This window comes from Garra rufa, chromosome 3 (genome assembly GCF_049309525.1).
Source record: "Garra rufa chromosome 3, GarRuf1.0, whole genome shotgun sequence".
NCBI classification, from domain to species: domain Eukaryota; kingdom Metazoa; phylum Chordata; class Actinopteri; order Cypriniformes; family Cyprinidae; genus Garra; species Garra rufa.
The window spans coordinates 34,294,675-34,316,845 of record NC_133363.1 but is presented as its reverse complement, the minus strand read 5'-3'; the positions used below and the strand labels follow the sequence as shown (position 1 = coordinate 34,316,845).

The 22,171-nt window shown below is 35.9% G+C and overlaps 2 protein-coding genes across 2 annotated transcripts in view; one reads left to right on the top strand and one right to left on the bottom strand.

Annotated features, from left to right (window-relative positions):
* Nucleotides 1–7,008: 7,008 nt before the first annotated feature.
* On the bottom strand, nt 7,009–18,346 carry LOC141332107 (cytoplasmic dynein 2 intermediate chain 1-like). The gene is made up of 23 exons (XM_073837200.1): nt 18,332–18,346; nt 18,003–18,056; nt 17,466–17,917; nt 17,185–17,369; nt 17,044–17,099; nt 16,673–16,885; nt 16,493–16,561; nt 14,615–14,689; nt 14,059–14,281; nt 12,488–12,588; nt 12,240–12,365; nt 11,931–12,042; nt 11,726–11,820; nt 11,515–11,644; nt 10,391–10,563; nt 10,108–10,270; nt 9,876–9,983; nt 9,417–9,478; nt 9,256–9,307; nt 8,969–9,129; nt 8,713–8,844; nt 8,349–8,572; nt 7,009–7,300 (listed from the first exon to the last, which is right to left on the bottom strand). The coding sequence occupies exons 1-23, from the start codon at nt 18,344–18,346 to the stop codon at nt 7,123–7,125; spliced, it is 3,159 nt and encodes a 1,052-aa protein (XP_073693301.1). The 3' UTR covers nt 7,009–7,122.
* A 2,678-nt stretch (nt 18,347–21,024) lies between these two features.
* esyt2b (extended synaptotagmin-like protein 2b) overlaps nt 21,025–22,171 on the top strand; it is a 41,086-nt gene continuing 39,939 nt past the window's right edge. Inside the window, exon 1 of the mRNA XM_073836996.1 lies at nt 21,025–21,699. Coding sequence (XP_073693097.1) covers nt 21,310–21,699 — 390 coding nt within the window. The 5' untranslated portion in view covers nt 21,025–21,309. The remainder of the gene's footprint in view (nt 21,700–22,171) is intronic.

The following is a 22,171-nucleotide window of genomic DNA, read 5'->3' as shown; positions in this document are numbered from 1 at the left end:
CTACAAAAAAATAGCACTTGTCCTAACCTAAGAAGCCGGTTCTCCATATCCCAGATCCTTACAGTCCCATCCTGACCGCCTGAAGCAAACACATTGAGCTGATGACATGCACAGAGGCCTGTGAACACATAAACAGACTATCTCAGTCTCAGGAGGGTCAGGGTGTGAAATACTTTTATCTCATTCAACCGGTCAATGGCTGAGTCATATTTCACTTCAGAATTACGAGGAAAAAAATTACTCTATTTAGGGTCATTAAGATTTTTATTTAGGATTTTGTTCTGATAATTCTTTTAAAATGAAAATCAGCACAGATTAAAAGCAGTAAACTTGCTTTTGCTTATATGAAAGAATAAGCTATTTTTAATATTAGATATTTCTAACTCTACAGTTTCTGAAGAACAGTTTACAGTCTCAAACCTGTGATTTTGTTGCCATGCTTTTCAGTGGGTTGCTGGTCAGATCTGCTTTGGGTCTCTAAGCTGTACTGCACCAGGCTATAAGTATTATTCTCAGGATCTTGTAAGGCGAGGGTGAGTTGGGTTCCCATCAGTGCCATCAAAACAGGAGGCAGATCACACAACACACTGAAATGGAGACTCAAACACTGCTGAGCACATGGGAACACACGCCAAACCAGCAGAGCTTTATCTTCACCTACAGTACAAAACCATCAAGATTATAATTATTATTGTCTGTTTGAATGCAGTGTGATGATGCATTGTGTGTATGAAATGTATCAGTACCTGCAGTCAGTAGGTATCCACTGTTGGGATATGCCTGCATGCTGCTGATATTTTGGTTGTTGTGAGCAAAAGTTCTGAACTGGATTTTGCCTGAATGCATATTGCACACAGACACACAACCACCACAGTGGCCCAGTATAACCAGAAACCTGTAAGAGACACACACAAAAAGATAAATAAGATAAATGTAAAGCTAAATGTAGCCGCACTGCAACAAACCTGTAAATACCCTTACGAAAAAGTTTATTCAAGTGTGCTATTAGTATACTTTTTTAAACTAAAAAATAAGAAAGTATACTTTCAGTCTACTTATTATGTACTTTTCAGAAATGTGCTTTATATACTTCTCAGAAATATACTTAAAATGGCTTTTAAGTATACTTAGAAAAAAATCTAAGGGACGCTATTACACATCTTCTGTACAGAATTTTCAAAACACAAGCGAAGAAGAAATCGAAACAACAGATGCTTCCACGTGTAATCTAACACAATCGTCAGACATAACAGCAACAGACTGTCAAGCTTTGAGGTGTTTATTGACTCCAGCTACATTTTGATTATCATGAATAGTTTTTTTTAGCTTTTTGTTGAAAATGTTATTTATTTTTTATTTATGAAACTCCCCCACATTCAAGTGTTTATAAAAAAGAATGCATGAAGGTAGAAAATAGTTTTTGTTTACAAGCAGATACCCTGTACTTTATTTTGATGTTTTGTATGTTCAGATATTATAACAAAATATATACAAATTAATACCTAAGAATAATTAATAGAGACATAGTAGTATACTTAAAGTATGATGTAAAATTGACTTAAAGAAAACTTACGAGTATACTTGCAGTAAAAACTACTAAACTAGTAGTTTATTGAGACTATACTTCAAAGTATACTACAATTGCATAAAAAAATTATTTAATTAGTAAACTATCTGCATACCTATAAGTTCACTTTTAGTATACTTTCAGTACAAACTAAAAACATTGATTTAAACTAGTTGAGTACTCAAAGTTTACTACTTTTATACTTAAAGTATACTTAAAAGTATACTTTTATATACTAGGAATTGGACCAATTTAGTCCCAAGGAGTATTGAAATAGTACACTTAAAAGTATACTACTGGTACACTGATATTTGTATACTTACTACATAATGTATACTAAAAATATACTTGAACTTTACTCATAAAAAAAACTTGAAGTATACTTCTTTTTGTTAAGGGTATGACAACACACATGATGGCCACATAACATTTAAATGCGTAGTTCACCCAAAAATAAAGATTCTGCCATATTTACTCACGTTCATATCATTCCAAACCCGTAAGACTTTAGTTCATCTTTAAAACACAAACTAAGATATTCCTGCATAGACAGCAACGCAACCCAAAATATCAGAAATCTTTCAGATTTCATCAAAAAAATATCTTTATTTGTGTTCCAAAGATGAATAAAGGTCTTGTGGGTTTGGAACAACATGAGGGTGAGACAGAATTTTCAATTAATAAATGAATACCTGCAGCACACATACACATAAATAAACACACACACATTAACACAAATATGAACCTGTTTTTTGCATGATGTAGATGCTTCTTTGGCTTGTGTGATCTCTGCATCTGTAAAGATCTCCATTCTTTCTGTGCACTTTGTGTATCTGTAACATCAGTGTATAACACCATGCAGCACACTGTGCCTATATTTGCTTCCATTTTCCCACCTGACCAATCCCAATGCTCTATCCCATGCCACTCATCCAGTATTGTTACGGGACTGGTCAATGTACTAGCAATAGTTACCACTCCATCCTCAGTGAGGACCAGTAAGATCTTTTTAGGCACACAGTAATCAGCACACCTTAATCTTCCATTGGCCTGGAATGTAGTGAGCACTTCACCCGTTGCTTCTGCAACAACTGTGACGTTGTTGTTTCCATGAATACAAACTACACAAGCACAGAAGGAAGGGGGACTTGGAGGGGTCAAGATTTGGTGGACTGGACCTCTTAGGGCCCCGTCCAGTCTGCAGTATAGGTTGTAGAGGCTGTTGAAGATCCAGAAGTCCACACTGTTGGTGGAGTATGAGAAGAAGGTACCAGCACTATCTGGGCCTCCCATGACTAGAGGAGGTAAGCACTCATGAGGAATGGAAATAGTCTGAACCTGGTCTCCAACTTCTGGTCTCCAACACCTCAAAGTACCATCAAGAGAAGATGAAAACAACAGGCCAGTGATAGGACACAGAACTAGAGATGTGATAAGAGCTGGAATAAGGGTACAAAAACACACAGTCATGATGGCAGACTCTATCGTCAATGAAATACAAAAACTTGATCCAAAATGGTCTGTGAACTGACAAAGGTTTTAAAGGGAACCCTGGGTATTTCGACTTGTATAGCTTATTATAATACAAATGATGTCTCTTGCTGAAATATTTAGTACAAAACCCATGAAATATTCATGTTATTTAAAAAAATCCACATCTTTATATGCATATTTTGTACTATGGGAGGCGCCATTAATTTGATTGCGTAGAATGGTTGTACTCCGTGAGCTACTGGCAATGAGCTACGCTATTTTTACCAAAACACAACCCTATAAATATAATAAAAATAAAATACTTATACAATGACCACAGCTACTGAAAGACCTTGCAGGTGGCGATGGATATGAGCATAGGCTTAAACCAAAGTCCATACCACACACAAAGAGTCTAAATGCACCTGGATATTGAGTGAAACCTGCACTGAGAAACTCCTTCAGTGGCTGCGGCATCATGACAAGCGTCGGCATGTTTACATCCTGCCAGGATGGCATCTAGTATTTCTTGTCTCTGCCAATTGTAAGCTCTTTTAATAGCTGTGGTCTACAAGTCTTAATACCCAGGGTCCCTTTAAACGCTGATAGTTTACATTGTTGAATATTTCAACAATGCAGCTGCAATTACAGTATTACTCATACTTTGAAACTTTATTAGAAGTGAGGTTTGCTAATTTTCTAACCAGTATGTCCCACGAAGGGCATTTGAAGTTCCCAGTCTGGTCCCCACACTCGGATTGTCATATTTGATGCAGTAACTACAATATCCCTAAGTGGACAGTAGACCATCCCTGTGATTTCCCTAAAATAAAAAGAAGAGAATGATTCAACAGAACAAATGTAAAGATTTTAAATGAATGAACCCATTTAATCACAAATGTTCCTAACTTAGTGCATGTATTTTACTCCTTTGACAAGCCAATGTAACAAACCAGACAAGAGAGGAAGAGGAGAAAGAAGAGAAATGTTGTATTTGATATATATTCCATATCTTAGAATTACTTAAATCCTTGTAAACAGGCCTTAATAGCTGCAGATAGCAACATACCTTAAATGTAGGTTCTTCCTGTGCTCCATAATGCATCCCTCTGTAAGGTCCACTACAACCACAGCTCGTCCATATGCAGCCAATGCTCTGAGGCACTGCTGAGTCCTGCTAGGCATCAGTGCTAAATGTGTGAAAACGACTTGTCTTCCCAAACCCTCCACCACCCGTTTACGACACACCAAGTGTGTGAGGCACCACACACATACATTTCCCATTCCAGCTGTGACAAGCTCATTAGAGTCCTCCAAAATCTGAGACACAGACAGATGAAAACATTTCTCTTTAATTCACTGTCAGTAAGTTCCAGTGATCCACTGATGATATTTTATTTAATAATAATAATAAAAAAAACTTTATGCCAGGTTTAACTGTATCAAGCATGGTTTGAATAGGTTTCATTAAAGTCATACCTTGCACACTCTCACATCCATGGGCTCCACAGCATGAACCAGAGGATTCAGTTCTGCATCTAGTATGGTAAGAATGGCCCCAGGTCCCCAGCCAACCAGTCTGCCTGGCAGATGTGTGGAGGTGAGGCCAGCATAACAGATGGTGAAGGATTGGCAAAAAGACGTATCTCTTAGACGGCCATCAGGATAATAGAACTGCACATGACCATTACTGTGGAGACTAGCAAAGCCTGTGGCACCCTCACCACAGGTCATGTGACTAACAGTCTCTTCACAGGAGAGGTGGAAAACATGACAAAGGCCGTGGGTGAGAATGCTGGAGTTGACATTCCCATGATTCATCTGAACAGAGGCAGGATGTTTAACAGAGTGAAAGTAAAAGGTGATGGAGTAGGTCCAAAGGAGAATGAAAAGAAAGAAATGACAGGAAATTAAAAGTACTGTGGTTTGTGATTTCAGGCTGTCTAATCATCCATTACAATGTTTAAGAATAATTAAAGCATAAGCTATACATATAACATAATATAATACGTTATACTATATTATTGTACAGTTGAGGTCAAAAGTTACATTTGAACCTTCATTACAGAGGGTTCAAATGCTCACTGATGCTCCAGAAGGAAAAGCGATGAATCAAAAGCCGGGGGGTAAAAAACCTTTAAACAGAATAGAGATGTTTACATTTTTCTCATTTTGCATTTTTTTTTTTCATTTAGTACTGCCCTTCAGAAGCTACAGAAGATAGTTAGTATGTTTCACAGAAGACAAAATAAGTTAAATTTACCCTGATCTTCAAATGAGATTTATTTTGTCTTCTGAGAAACATGTAAGTATCTTCTGTAGTTTCTGAAGGGCAGTACTAAATGAAAAAAATATGACATTTTTTAGGCAAAATAGTTTAAATACACATCTCCATTCTGTTCAAAAAGTTTTCACCCCAGCTCTTAATGCATGTCTATTGCTTCTGAATCATCAGTTAGCATTTGAACCTTCTGTAATAGTTGCAGAATAATAGTTGAGACCCTCAGTTGTCCACAGTGTGAAAAGATTGATCTCAAAATCATACAAGTCATACAACAGTATTAAGAATTAAGGGGACATAAACTTTTGAACGGAGTAATTTTTATAAATTCAACTATTATGTTCCCTTGTGGACTGTATGTAAACATCTTTTATGAGAAATATCTTATTCAGGTCAGTACTAAATCAACAATAACATGCATTTTGTCTGATCCCTCCTATTTAGGTAAAATAATTCACATTTTGCAGATATTGAAAGGGGATGTAAACTTTTGACCTCAACTATGGGTCAGTCACCCAAGTAATTTGAGCTAAAGCAAACTAGACATTCCCTTACTTTATCGATGCTCTCCTTCCACATTTCACAGCTTTCTTCTTCGTTTATTCGTTCAGAAAATGAACTTTCTAGAGACTCCAGCTGTGATTTCTCCGTCTCGTCCTTAACCATCTCCATTTCACCGTCAAGTCACTTGTGATCGGGAGGCTTCGGTAACGTTACTTGATTCATTTCTCTCTTCTTATTCGACTGGTAGGCTATGTAACGCTAGTAATTTACTGCTCAAAGCAACATGCTAGGTTTAGTTTGTTCGTGACAGTTATCTTGTTTGTAACTTATGGTTCTTTCGGTGAACTTGACGTTGAAAGAGCTGAAGGTCATTACCAGAGAGCCGTCTGAATAGAGCCGTTGGGCAACAGTTACCATGGAGAAAACGACAGACAACAGATTATTGTCCATTCAACTCGCAACTGGCTTTTTTTTTCGGTTTGAGGAAGACGGTAAAAGTTTAAGACAAGTTTAGCAAAGTGTTTCATTTCTTATTAATAATACACATTGCCATGCAAATAGATATAAATTTTAAAGGATTTCATGATAAATCCTCAATGTATCATGTACTAAGAAATATATTTTTCTTTATTAACATCATGATTTATGTATTGTGACAAGAGTTGACAAAGATGCTAATATAGCATCAGTTGCTAATATAGTGAATAACTGAACGAGAGAAAAGGTCTAAATGTAACTGTTTTTTAATAAAAATATCCATTAATAATTACAGTATGATAGTAGACTTGATAGTGAAGAAATTGTTCAAATGCTACTTACAGTAAATATTCAACTGTACATATTTGTAAAATAATACAAAATGGATATAATGTCTTTATATCTGAGGAACAGAAAGCTCATATGTGCTCCCTTTAGTGTTTGATCGAACCTTACAAAATGCTGCTTACAGCAACAAAAGCATCATGTTCTAGCTAACATCAGCAAAGTTTCAGATGTAACAAATTTGAAGCCAGGGAAGTTTGTCATTTGTGCAGACCAAAAAGGGTAACCACCTTGACAGTAATAAACAACCATTTCTCATTCTTTTAATGCTGTTATAGTCACCATCAATGTAGCTTTAGGTACCTTATTGATGTAACAAGGAAATATAATTTAGTAGTTCTGCTCATAGTGTGCATGACGTTCTCTAATGTCTCTTTGTGTTTTTCTCTGTTATTTGCATATTATGTTTTTAACTGGAAATTAATTTAAATCTGAGCTCAGATAGACCTCTGCTTGATTTGGATGAGAATCCATCTCATATCAAAAAAGCACTGTGCAAAAAAGAATGAAGTTTTTCTTTGTCATTTGCGCTAGGCACTGTAAGTGACTCCTTAAAATACTGAATCTCCACTTTGCCAGACTGCTTGGCGAGCGCAACGCCAGAAAATGTGTTCTGTTTGGCTGGTTCACCAAACACTGCCATGGCTATCACCCTGTGAAAAATAGTTAGGAAAAAGAAGAAACACTTAAATGCCTGAGGTACATGATCTACCTCTGTAAATACAAAGTAAGGAATTATCTGACATCCAGTTGAGGTCAAAAGTTTATATACACATTGCAGAATCTGCAAAATGTTAATTATTTTACCAAAATAAGAGGGATCATACAAAATGCATGTTATTTTTTATTTAGTACTGACCTGAATAAGATATTTCACATAAAAGATATTTACATATAGTCCACAAGAGAAAATAATAGTTATATTTATAAAAATGTTAACATACACTTGATGGTTAATATTGTGTTTTTATCTGAATGACCCACAGCTGTGTTTTTTTTTTTTTTTTTTTTGTGATAGTTGTTAATGAGGTATAATGCCCATTGTTTTTCAGAAAAATCCTTCAGGTCCCACAAATTCTTTAGTTTTTCAGCATTTTTGTGTATTTGAACCCTTTCCAACAATGACTGTATGATTTTGAGATCCAACTATTACATAAGGTTCAAACGCTTACTTATGTTTCAGAAGGTAACACGATGCATATAAGGCCAGGGGTGTAAACTTTTGAACAGAATGAAGATGTGTACATTTTTCTTATTTTGTCTAAATATCATAGTTTAGTAGCTACAGAAGATACTTACATGTTTCCCAGAAGACAAAATAAGTTTAATTTACCCTGATCTGCAAATTTAAAAAGTTTTCACCCCCAGCGCTTAATGCATATTTTTTCCTTCTGAAGCATCACTGAGCATTTGAACCTTCTGTAATAGTTGCATATGATGCATAAGAATCAAGTGTATGTAAACTTTTGAACAGAGTCATTTTTATAAATTTAACTATTATTTTCTCTTTTGGACTATATGCAAACATATTTTATGTGAAATATTTTATTCAGGTCAGTACTAAATAAAAAAATAACATGCCGTTTTGGTAAAATACAGTAATTAACATGTTGCAGATTCTACAAGGTGTATGTAAACTGCACTAACTGAACTTTTTTTATTGTATTGAAAAAATCTAATATTTGACGTCCTAATATTTACCGGTCATTGTGTATATTCTCAGTGACGACTGGCACATAATCCTTTACAGTTAGGTCCCAGATCTGAAGATCAGAGGCAGTATCGAGAACACAAAACACAGCTGACCGTGTCAGAGACCACTGAACTGACAGAACAGGAGCGCCACTGGAATATCCAGACCATTCCATCAACGCATCTTCTCTCAGGACAGAATGCAATCTGACTGTTCCATCACTGCAGCCAACCTGAAGAAAGAAATTAGAGGGGTTAACATAATGTTCCTACTCTTTCAGCTAGAACATGTGAAAACACTTGTTTCATCACTAATAACAGATGACCACGAACAAAGAAATATGTCAATACACATACAGTACCAAGCTCTTACCAAGAACAAGGGTTCCCCAGAAGGACTGAAGTCAAGTGCTGTGACCTCCACTGGTCTACAGCTATCAAACTGCGATCTGTACAACTTTGGAAGCACTTTTAAGCTATGCCTCGTACCATGTCTAACCAGACCCTTCAATAGTAGAGGAAAATAAAAAAAACATTTCAAGAAATACTTTAAGACCAAGATGAGAGTTTATAGGAAACACCACTAATCCAAATATCCACTACCTTCAACAATTGCATGCAACACCCACCATGTTAGTACCAATAAAGTAATGGTTCGAGTCAGATGGGAGGAACTTCAACTGAAGGCTCACAGGAGGTCCAAATCCCATTATAACATCTTGAGGTGATTTCTCAGTGGTCTGTATAGAGGAGCTGTGGAGCAGCTTAACTTTACCACCAGGCCTGAGACCTACCAAAAAAAATATATGATTTCACCAAGAAAGATTTCAACTCAATTCATAAATATAGTGTTTTTACACACTGATTAAAGCAGATTTACAAAAAATAGAAAAATAAAATTTAAAGTTAGGTTTACCTAGGTCTGTTTGAGATCCAGAATCATTTCCTTTTGGCAGCTCAACCACAACCTGTCAGAGACAAAATAAACATTTTTATTTACAAAAAGCTACAAAAACACAGCAGCAAATGAAAGAGGGTTTCTGTGAAAATAAAGTTCTTGGTGAATTGCAGACATACCCAGAGAGTTAACACTCCATTTTCATCCAGAGATCCTAACTGGAATGACAGTCCCAGAGACTCTAGATTTTGCACAAGAAAACAAGGAATTTATTTTGGTAATTTTTTAAAATATACACTACTGTTCAAATGCTTCGTGGGTAGCGGGTAAATTTTTTAAATGTTTTTGAAGTCTCTTGTGCATAACAAGTTTACATTTATTTTAAAATATTTTAAAATGTAATTTAGTCCTGTGATGGGAGTGTTGACTTTTCAGCTGCCATTACTCCATTGTCACAGGATCCATTAGAAATCAATCTTATGTGTTGATCTGTTACTTGAAAAAAAATTATTCTTATCAATGTTAAAACAACTTGTGCTGCTTGTTTAATGAATAAATCTTCAAAAGAACAGCAAATCTTTTATAAAACTATAAATTAATTAAATACAATATATTTATTTAAAAGAATTCTGTCATACCATCTATGTCTGCAGTTAATGCACTCTTTGAACTTGTATCAGCAGTCGCCAGTACAGGTTCAATGGACACCACGGGAGAAAGATGACCCACCCCTGAAAGCACAGCATCTGCATACACAAAACACAGGTCAGTTAAACTTTAACCTGAGACCTGACTCTAAATATCTATATCTAAATACAGTTTTGTAAATGCTTGTGTTTTATCTATTAAAAGCAGTGAGCACTGACTTACCTGTTGAGAAGGTCGGGTAGCGTAGTGTCCACACCTCCTGGCCAACCACCATGTTCAAATGAGTGCCAGAATGTTCTCTGAGGTCCCATACCACCACTGAGCCTACGTCTGTACCAGCAAATACTAGTGTAACTTTACCAGGACTCAAACAACAACACCTCACCTGAGAGGGTTAGACAAATAGGAGAAAAAGATTGAATTTTACTGACTGTTATGGTAGAGCAATTCATTTCTGAAACATCAACAATAATTTTTAATGATTCCAGTATGTTCTCCTTCATACCTCAGATTCATAAAGAAGAACTTTTCGGGGTCTGGATGGTTCCCAGATGTTCCAAATACAGATAACTGTCTCACTGTCAAGCCGTACAGCACTGCTTTTGGAGGAAGGAGGATGAACAGACAGAAGAGTCTGTCTCTGGACTTGAGAGAACTGCAGCAAACTCACCTGCCGACCTGCAAGTAGACACATATACATTTTTCTCACAATTGCGTGATACAAACTCACAATTGCAAGTTATGAAGTCAAAATTGAGAGATATGAACTCACAAATCTAACTTTTTTCTCAATACTGTGAGTTTATATACACGCAATTGCAACCATTTTTGCTAACAATTCTGAAGTCAGAATTGCAAGATGTAAACTCTCAAATCAGAATTGCACAATATAAACTCACAATTCTGAGAAATAAAATCAGAATTGTGTGATATAAACTCACAATTCTGACTTTTTTCTCCGATTTGTAAGTTTATATCTCACAATTGTGAATATAACATGCAATTGCAAGTTTTTGCTTTTTACAATTTTGAGAAAAAAAAGTCCGAATTGTGGGAAAAAAGTCCGAATTGCGAGATACAAACACATTTGTGAGGAAAAAAAGTCAGAATTGTTAAATCACATAATTTTCTCGCAATTCTGACTTTATAACTTGCAATTGCAAGTTTATATCACGCAATTCTGAGAAAAAACTTTTTCTTACTCAGTGGCAGAAATGAGTACAAAGTGTGCCATACACGCAAATGAAATTTTATGTAATTTCTGTCATTTTAGTTAGTTCTAATCACACTTGTATGTTCAAGTGTTTGTTTTTCTAAAACGTTTTTGGTTTTAGTTATTTGATGCTGTGACTGAGTCTGCACGAACCAATGGGGCTTTGATCAACTTAGGCTTACTATGCTTTTGGGAAATGCAACCCAGTACTGTGCAAACTCTGCTTCCAAATGACATAATCAGTGCAATATTTAGAGACATATTGGCCTAATTTTTCTACAATGAAAGGAAGTGGAGACTCGTTGTGCATCTTTTTTTACAGTCTGTAGTCTGTCAACATTTATTCCACATCAAAATGTATTCTGCACATCATGATCACTGCTATGTAACAGCAAATGTCATTTGGAAAACGTTACCATGCAGGAAGGGGAGTTTGGTATTGAGTTGAATGCAGCCATCACTAAAGGACAGCGCGTCTGTTTGAGAGCGAAGTCTTCTGACAGAATTACTCTCTGCCATATTCTCCTCTATCAGAACAGCCATCACCTGACATACAAATAAATAGTACTTTAAAAAGTAAAAATAGTGTTTAAAAATAAAAATAGATTCATTGACAATATTCTTTACCTGTGCAGCAGAACGTAAAAAAGTAGTCAGCCGCTGAGAATTAGTATTTATTCTTGAAGTGGATTCATCTGCAGTGTCTAGAGACGCCTTAGACCCTGGTTACAGTTCAGAGAACAAAACAGACCATCATAGACTATATTTGTTATTTTTTACATTTCCATGTGGTATTCCTTACTAATAATAGAGTCAATTATGAACACAATACCTCCACATGCTGCATTTGCTTCTGGTGGGTGTTGTGTCCATTTGTCTGTCATGTCTACTTCTTCTGTTTGTATATCCCGATCAGTGTTGTCTTCATTGCACTGCACATAAGCCTGGAGGGACAAAAATCTTATGAGATTTTAAGCAGGAAAAAAAATCTAGTTGACAGAGAAGATGTAACACATTTGGTAGATATAGAGTCAGATCTGTCCTGTGCTAATTCATTAGTCTAATGTGATATGGCTAAATACTTCAAATATCACCATTGCCCTTTACCACGGAAGTACCTACAATTTCCTAGATTTCTAACCTGTTTTGTATTGGCTGTTCCAAAATTCTTGATGTACATGTCATACTCATTGACAGGAGGCAGGTCCAGCAAAGCGAAGGTGATGGAGAAGTCTAAATCAATCAGACGCAGAAGCTCTTCACTGCGCTTCCTTCAAATCAATTAAATTCAATGTAATTAATTAGTCAACAAAAGCTATTTATTTTTTATTTTTAAAAAAGTATGTTTTTCCAATAACTACTAATTAGATTATTATGAAGGTAGAAAACTTGCTTTTGTTTCCTGGCCACTTTCTGGCTGACCTCTCGCTGCTTTGCTGATACAAAATCAATAATTTTGCCATGTGTTCGACTTCTGTCAGAGTGTCTTTCTGTGAAAACAGCAAAAGCACAGATTTAGGTCTTTCTTTTTTAGTCACCAGTAGAAAGTGCAAATTAACATAAACCTTTGTTTAACCCTTGTGCGCTCCTCGGTCATTTCTGACCGGAACATTTTACATTTAGATTTTTTAAAAATCACAGCTTCATCGGAATGATATGAAACTTGGTGACTTTTATGGCACTGGGAATGTGAACACAGAAAAAAAATTACGACATCATTCGAAAAGGCTAAGTGGGCGTAAAAAAAATAGTCACACTCATGCTCTTCGGTCAGAAATGACCGACCATAGGAAATGAATGGGAAAAAGACAAAAACACAGCAATTCAGAGATTAACTGTGTGCACAATCGACAAATCAGACACAAAACTAAAAAAAAGTACACAGCAGTGAAGGGATGATACTATAAAACATCAGGAGTGTGATTTAGACACATCCAGTCACACACAGACGCGCACACACACACACTTATACACACACACATCAATAAAACTACTGTGTCTGTAATAGAGCAAACGTTTGAGAATATGTGAAATCCATTCAATAATTCAGTCATAATGCAGAAAAAGCTCACAGCAGTGAAGTGGTGACACTCTAAAACATCAAGACTGAAAAATAAACACACACACACGCACAAACACGCACACACACACACACATACAAACACACATCTATAAACTGCTGTCTGTAACAAAGCAAAGTTTTAGGAGTACAGTATGTCAAATTAATTCAATAATTCAGTAACAATGCAGAAAAAAGCTCAGAGCAGTGGGCAAAACTGACACACACTGGAAATTAATTTGAAATCTGCAGTAAACAGTGATGAGAAGCAAGCACTGCCTCTTGGGTTTGTCAGTGCAGTGCCGTTTAGGATTGACTATAATCATAATGCAAAAATTAATTTGAAATCATTATTTATAAGAAGAAAATATCTAAAACTTCACAAAAAGTACTCTTTGAGAATGTCTGAATATATTTTAAAGTCCATTACTTATTATATAAGTAAGCAATTATGTCTAAAACAAATTGGGAATTCACTAGCATCTCTATTGATGTCTATACAGGCCTCTAGTGGTTACACTGTGAAATTGCTTATTTTTCTTCCTGTGCTCCCACCAGGTGGTGCTAATCTGTCTTCAAAAAATTGATTTGGAAGGCCTATACTCTATTTTAATCTGAAATACTGCATTCATTGAAAAATAATTTTTAAAAATTAGGGTTTTTAATTTTTTTTCTATTTTCAGTGGAAAAAATAGATCATAATTATTGCATAAATAATCATTAGTACCATAAAATTCTCTAAAATTACAAAGGAAAAAAGAAAAAATATTATGGAACAAAAATATATTAGATTGGTTTTACTGAAGAAAAAAAAAAAGTTACATTTCAGGTGTCCGGTCACTTTTGACCGTGAGGAGCATGAGTGTGACTCCCAAATGAGGAGCGCACAAGGGTTAACTACCTCTCTGGGTGACAGCTGACTCTGTGGTTGTGGGCTTTGATCTTGCAGAGTAGATTCTCTCATTTTCCTCATCAATGGCTTTCTGGATGGCTTCAATCTCTTCTCTTCTTTTGGGACTCAACTCCCTCTTGTCTTCTCTCACTTTATTGTCATGTTCCTCATTCTCCTCCTCTTCATGATCATCATCCTCTTCACCATCATCTTCAAAGTCTTCCTCATAATCCTAAAAGCATCACCAAAATAACAGCATAATAAAATGTGGAATAAGAATGAGAAGTTTGTTGGGTATAATCATTGGTTACAAGCAGTAAGATTCAAATTAGCTTTGGGGGTAATGTAAACCAAGAATTCATGTTTAGGTTATCTTGTATTCATCATATTTACCAAAATGTTGTTTAAAAAAAAATCCAGAAAACATTTTGATGTCTGAAATGATGACACTCCATGTTAGTAAGACAAAATGAGGGCTTTGTCCCTCATTTTTCATCATTTATAGTATTGTGTACTATTAAACTTAGGTTATTGTATGTAATGGGAGCACTAAACTGCATCACACCTCAAAATCCTCCTCATAATCATTATGATAATCCTTGCTTAATTGTTTGTCTTCTTCAGTTTCTTCATTCTCCACCTTGAAACACAAAGATATACAATCATATTAGCCACAATGTGTGTTTACTCTCTTACATAAAATTAACAGTAGGGCTAAAAAAACTACCTAAAAAGTAAAAATGAACACATGCAATTAAACAACTTTAAATATTACTTCTGAGAGACACATTGAGTTCTGAGAAAGGGAAGTGCTTTTGTATCAGATCTGTCATTTAGGTTGATCTAGGTTGTTGTAATGTAGAAACGCAGCTTCTTGTGTTTATTTTAACATGCATACTATACCTTACTATAATGAAATTATTTATACCACTGGCAAATTAAAGTTACTTTTATTCAACCAGCAAGTTTTTCTGACCGGAAATGACACAGGCTTCTCCCAAAAGATAATAAGAAGATGTACAAGAGGCATCATTGTGGAAAAAAATATTATCTTTTATTTACATTTGAACAAAAAGTGGCATGTCCAAAATTATTCATACCCTTCTCAATAATCAATAGAAAAGCCTTTATTGGCTATTACAGCAATCAAATGCCACATACTCTGAGATTTTTCACAGTGCAGAACGTCTTGTATTTTTTTAATAATACTTTGCACTGTAGCCATTGGAACTTCAAAACATTTAGATATGGTCTTATAGCCCTTTCCTGACTTGTGAGCAGTCACAATGCGCAGCCACAGGTCCTCAGTGAGCTCCTTGCAGAAGCAGAGAGCTTCTGTTTTTTACCTGTTGATTAAAACAGCTGTTCCTAATGAATCAGGGTAATTACGATGCTTTAGAACAGCTTGGACTATTTGGAATGGTACAGAACTTTGGATTTTCCCATGACAGTTTACAAAGGGTATGAATAATTTTTAGACTTGTCACTTTTTGTTCAAATGTAAATAAAAGATGAGTAATATTTTTTTCCACAATGATGCCTCTTGTACATCGTCTTTTTATCTTTTGGGAGAAGCCTGTGTCATTTCCAGTCAAAAAAAAAAAACTTGCTGGTTGAATAAAAGTAACTTTAAGTCAGAATTTGTCAGGGGTATGAATAATTTAGGGCTTGACTGTTTTAGCTGTTGTTAGAGGTCTAATACCCGATTTTTTTCTTACATAACTTGTACGGCTTTGTATTGGTTCAAGTTTGTATTATACGTGATTGTTTGCTTTACATTTTAAAGTGCATTTACCTTTTTATCAAATTTTCTTACACTGTTTTGTATTAATCTGTGCTTATAGCTCTGTTCAGTCAGGGAAAATACAAATAGAGAACGATTCAATTTAGTCTTAAATTTCAACAGTACTAGGCAAGTCGGATCCAGTCAGGTTTTCTTTTCAGGCCAGAAGAGTTAACATTATGGGCCAGATTTACTAAACAGGGCAAAATAATGTTAGAGAGGAATTCCATAAAAGCGCCAATGGGAAGGGAAAATTCTGCGTGTGACATTAAATAACGGCACAAATACCAGTAATTTGACAAGCGCAAATGTTATTAAATCGTGTTGCGTAATTAATTTTAATACTCTCCTCCCATAAATTTTGCGTCAGAAAGGGAAACTCCTACAAATGCATATTCAATAAAGTCAGGCGCAAAAATGTCCATGCCTTTCTAGCGCTAATTCTTCACTTCTCGTCTTAAGTAAATCCTGATAATGCTATTTTAACGTCAAAAGATGGTTTGCGTTGGCCCTAAATTTTTTACTTAATATTTTCATACATTAGGGGGTGTTTTTACAGGAGATGTTCTTCCATGATGTTTTTAAAAAACGTAACATGCATTAGTTAGGTTGAATTTTCCTTTCATGCTTACTTAACTGAACTTTAAACAGAAATCTTACAGGGATCACTGGATCATTGATTTCAGCTTGAATAGACCTCCATGTTAACTGAGGTATCTTGGTAGGATCCTGCACATCCACACAAATATAAAACATATGTAGTGGAGATTTATAGCCTCACCAACCTTAAAAGCAAATGAATGTCATGAATCTCATGCATTCAGTTGACAATGTTTATACCTCTTTGTCTGATGAATCTTTATGTTTCCTCTCTCTGTCACCCCTCTTGGAGTCTAAAGCTTCCTTGTGCCTTTTTTCACGCCTTCTATCTCTCTCTTCTCTCTCCCTGGCATTTTCCCTATCCCCATCTTTGATTCCGTGGAAATAATCCTTTGACTCATTCCACTCCTGGGCGTGCTGTTCAACTTCTCGAGAGTGACTTGTGTTTGCCACCTGTTGAAAGCAATAACTTATAATTCCAATATAGTTCATCAGTTGACTAGCCACAATTTTTAAACATTCCTCCATAATATCAGTACAGTCAGAATTACATTATAATTATTTATCAGTATAATATCTTCCTAATAAATAGCAACAATCTTATGGCTTACATGACTTTCTTTATCCCTTCTTCTCCTCTCTCTATCCCCTCTATCTCTTCTGTGTTCTGAAATAAAAGAGATCATATTAATATCATACACATTTTTTTGACTGTGTGCATGTCCGCTATGCATGAACTGTAATAATCATACCTTTTTCTTTGTGTCCAGATTGTTCTTTCTCACTGCGTCTCTCTCTCCTTTCTCCATCCCTGTGTTTTTCCTCATATTCATGTCGATTCTGTTCACTCTCTCTTGCTCTGTGTCTTTCTCTCCTCTCTCTTTCTCGTTCTTTGTCTCTCTCCCTTTCTTCCTTTTCTCCTCTTCTCTCCTCTTTCCTTTTATCCATTTCACTTTTTCGCTCCTTGTGTCTCTCCCTTTCTTTTTCTCCCTCTCTTCTCTCCTCTTTCCTTCTATCTGTTTCACTTCTTCGCTCCCTGTCTCTCTCAGCTCTCCTTCTGTCTCTGTCTTTTTCTCTTTCCCTGTTTGTACCTCTGTCCCCCTGAAGGTGCATATCTACCTCCATGTCTTTATATCTGTCTTTTTCTCTATCCCTCCGTTTTTCACTGTTTTCCTTCTCACCTCGATTGTGTCTTTTTTCTTCTTCATCTCCATCTCTGTGTCTGTTGTCTCTCTCATGCTCTCTCTTTCTCTCTTTATATCTGTCCTCCCTGATGTCTTCCCGCTTGATATCCTGGTTTCTATCCCTGCCTGGGTCTCTGTGTTTACTCAGCTCTCTTGTGCTTTCTCTTTCTCTTTGTTTTTCTTTCTCTCTCCTCGCATCTCGATCAGGGTCTCTGTGTCGGCGATCCAGAGATTCTCCATCCCTGTATTTTCTGTGCTCCTCTTCTCGTTTGGGTCTTCTTTTGCTCTCCTCATTGTGTGCCTGACAAAACAATTTTACAAAGACACTTTTATAGGTTGTGCTTTTAAACTGTGTTTTTCTTACACACAAACAAACTGCAGATTACCTGAATATGCACTTTTAAGTCATCAGACCTCCAAGTATCTTCTTTTGTTATTTTCTTATGAGAGGACGGGGAAAATGGACAGCAAATGTGTTACTGTGACTCGAATAACAGTTACTTAACATAACTACTAACTAAATACTGCCAAGTGTTTATATGATAACGTTTTCGCTTACTATTGAAATAAACAGATTTAACTAAAGTAACGTTAGGTAATCAGTTTTATTTGGCTGTCGATGAGTGGCTAATCGTGCTGTTCACCTGTAAAATTTTCAAGAAAAAAACAATCGCTACACAACAGCTGCTCCATACGACATACGCCGTTGCTTTACCTTCACAGGGTGCATAACTAAAGTGTTCCTCTTCTCACTACTCCTTTTCAATCCGACAATCACAAGTTTATGTTGACAGCTTTCACCGCCATACCGCTATACGGCTAAAGCGCAAGCGCAGTTTAATGCTTCTATGGTAACCTGTCAAGCCTTGGCAACAACAGACCGAGCAAATCGAGCAAAGAGCAATCGCTTAATACATATGTTACTATGGCAACACTGTCGACTTTAGATAATAATCGAAAAATCGAACTAATAAGACGTGTTTAACAATCGAGGGGTGAGAACCAGAAGGGCGTAAGTGACATTTCACACAAAATGTCACTTACGCCCTTCTGGTTCTCACCCCTCACAATGACATAGCCACTGATCTATAATAGAGAGCTTAAGTACCACGGTTGGGAAAATGTACTTAGAAGAAGTACATTAGTAATAATTATATTTTTAATAAAATCGATTTAATTTAAATTTAGGATTACTATATAAAAGTCTAAGATTGATCTCATTTTTAAAGCATTCAAAGCACACTTTTAAGAAAAACACACACACAAAAACTCCTCTGTATAATTTTAATAAAAAGTCTCTTCTGCTCACCAAACCTCCAAAGTACAAAAACTGTACAATTATGATTTTCTATTTGAATATATTTTAAAATGTAATTTATTACTGTGTTCAAACCTAAAGTTTCAGCATCATTATGCTAGTCTTCAGTGTCATATGTGACCCTGGACCACAAAACCAGTCATAAGGTTAAATTTTACAAAACTGAGATGTATGCATCATACGAAAGCTCAATAAATAAGCTTTATATTGATGTATGGTTTGTTAGGATAGGACAATATTTGGCCGAGATACATCAATTTGAAAATCAGGAATCTGAGGGTGCAAAAATATCAAAATACTGAGAAAATCACCTTTAAAGTTCTCCAAATTAGGTTCTTTACAATGCATATTACTAATCAAAAATTACATTTTGATATATTTACAGTAGGAATTTTACAAAAAATCTTCATGGAACATGATTTTTACTTAATTCCCTAATGATTTTTGGCATAAAAGAAAAATCAATAATTTTGACCCATGCAATGTATTTTTGGCTATTGCTACAAATATACCCCAGCGACTTAAGACTGGTTTTGTGGTCCAGGGTCACATATGATCCTTCAGAAATGATTTTAATATGCTGATATGCTGTTCAAGAAATATTAGATTTATGATTCTTTGATAAATAGAAAGATCCAAAGAACAGCATTTATCTACTTATAATATTACAAAAGATTTATATTTCAGATAAATGCTGTTCTTCTGAACTTTCTATTTATCAAAGAAATCTGAAAAAATCTACTCAGCTGTTTTCAACACAATAATAATAATAATAATAATAATAATAAAAGTTTTTGAGCAGCAAATCAGAATATTAGAATGATTTCTGAAGGATCATGTGACTGGAGTAATGATGCTAAAAGCTTTGACATCACAGGAATAAATTACATTTGAAAAAATATATGAATAGAAAACAGATATTTTGTTTTTGTATTTCCGAACTTTACTGTTTTTTGCTGTATTTTGGATCAAATAAACGCAGGCTCGGTGAGCAGAAGAGGCTTCTTTAAAAACATTAAATCTTACTGTTCAAAACTGTTGACTGGTAGTTTACTTCCAATGCACTAAAATCAGTTTAAGCATTAGTGGTATTTAGTATACTTTTTCAAGTGCACTGAAATAGTAAATAAAATAAAGTAAATATACTTTTAATTAGTGTATTTATAGTTTACTGTAAAAAATTTTGACACAAAAATAAGAATGTTTTACAAATGCACTTGCTTGTATTTAATTATTAAATAAGTATACTTTATTTCTACCTGGGCATATAAAGTCTTTGCCTATATGTTTTTTTTTTAATGTCATCCCCGTGTTTTGTTCTATCATTTATCCACCTTAATCTTCAATGCAGAAATAATGGGCGAGACTTCCGGTTCATTAGCTGCTATAGGGAAAAAAGAAGAAAAATAACAATGTGCAGTAAACCAGTGTATTCATAATTAAATACCACATTAAAATAATATGGTAAAATTAGCTGGATGCAGAAACCCATAAAATTTAGAAATGGCCACGCCCGCTCTTACGGTAAAAATAAGGTGGATAGAAGTTTCCAAAAAAAATGGTGTTGTGTTTGTGCCACAAAAAAAAAAGTGTTGACTGCTTTGTGGAATACATTTGTCCATTGCTGAATTTCGAACCAGATCTCTTAGACAGAAAGATAGCCTATTATAAAAATAGTAACAGTATGCGGTTCCGAATTCAGCATACGTTTACTGTTATTGTTTTATTTATGTGGTCCTCCCTGTCCTGCGTTCAGCCTTTACTATGAGCAGTAACTTAAAAACTTATAAATAAAGTATAAATCTCAGATGAACGCACGACAGGAAACGTTTTGGCACAAACAGCCTATCTGAAAATATGAATAAAACATGAAACAGCTTCTTGTTATTGTTCTTTAATTAGCAGTTAACACTTGGGTACAGCGTCGCTGTCGACGCCTCATTGTTTGTGTACTGCAGTTGCTTGGCTCAGGGTGGCGAGTTTGCGCTGTCCGCGACACTCACTGACCTCCTGAGACCCGCTGTGTGTGTGTGCGCGTGTATGAAGCGATCAGCTGTCTGTCATAAACCAACACAACAGCACACGCTTCTCCAGAGCACACCAGCCAGCAGGAGCAAACCAGACGGCACACGTACAGAGGCGCTGTCGACAGCTGAGTTGGGTCTTCAGTTATGCACAGCTAGACTAAAGCAAAGCGAGCCAGTATCCGCGTCAACATGGACTGGTGTACCGGGGAACTAACGTGAAAACATCCTCAAATTGATTTAGCTGACCGTTGTACTCGAACCGGGATGATCTGAAGTATCTTGTTTACTCTCGAAGCTTTTGCATTGAAGCACAATGCACACGTTTGACAGCCGTGCGTAACATTGAATATGACAGAGGACATAATGACGGCTGTGCGCGGAAATCTTTCTCAAACAGCAGGTGCCTCGGGGCAAAAGGATAGCGGACAAACTGAACCGACCAACGGGGCGATCCCTTCCACCTTACCCGCGGAGCTCAGCCAGGACTCCCCGTCCTGCACCAGCGAACTGTCACGCACGTGGCTGCAGTTTGCCAAGACCTTCGTCATTATCTTTCCTATATATGTCTTGGGTTATTTTGAGTTCAGTTTTAGCTGGCTTTTAATCGCACTCACGATATTTTTCTTTTGGAGAAGAAACACGAGGTGTAAGAACACTAGGTTAAATAGAGCACTTTCCTTTTTTGAGCAAGAGGACACGGTTAAACAGGAGCTGGAGGCAACTGAGTTACCCTCATGGGTGAGTTAAACTCTTCTTTCACTGATAACATTTACCGGGTTTCATTTTTGTTTTCTTTTTTTCACATTTTTTTTTTTTATAAAATTGTCCATCACCAAAGCTGCACTAAAAAGACAGAATGAGTTCTCTTTGAGTTGGAGTGTGGTAGTGGGTAGTAGTAATGTTGTTTAAAGTTTGGAATTTGATAAAGAAACACATGATATTTCCTTGTTCAGAGTTGTTTTGCTTCATTCAGGCTTATTAAATTAGGACATCTTGTTTGCTTTTAATGTTTTGTCAATTCACCAAACTCTGTGCTTGAAACAACAACTAAGTTTGGATCCCAGCTGATCCCAGGCTGTCAGACAGGAGGCAGACCAAGACTTTTTGCCCTTTTGTCTGTGAAGGTGAACAGTGTTTTTCCAAATGATGCCACATGTGTCTCTACCAATTTTAAGTCTATTTTTATCTTGTATAAGCATTATCTTGAGCC

Coding starts and splice junctions, on each gene's coding strand:
- LOC141332107 (XM_073837200.1), bottom strand. Junction 9,984..10,107: donor CTACCCGACCTTCTCAACAG/GTAAGTCAGTGC, acceptor TTGTGTATGCAG/ATGCTGTGCTTTCAGGGGTG. Junction 8,573..8,712: donor CTGGGGAACCCTTGTTCTTG/GTAAGAGCTTGG, acceptor TTCTTTCTTCAG/GTTGGCTGCAGTGATGGAAC.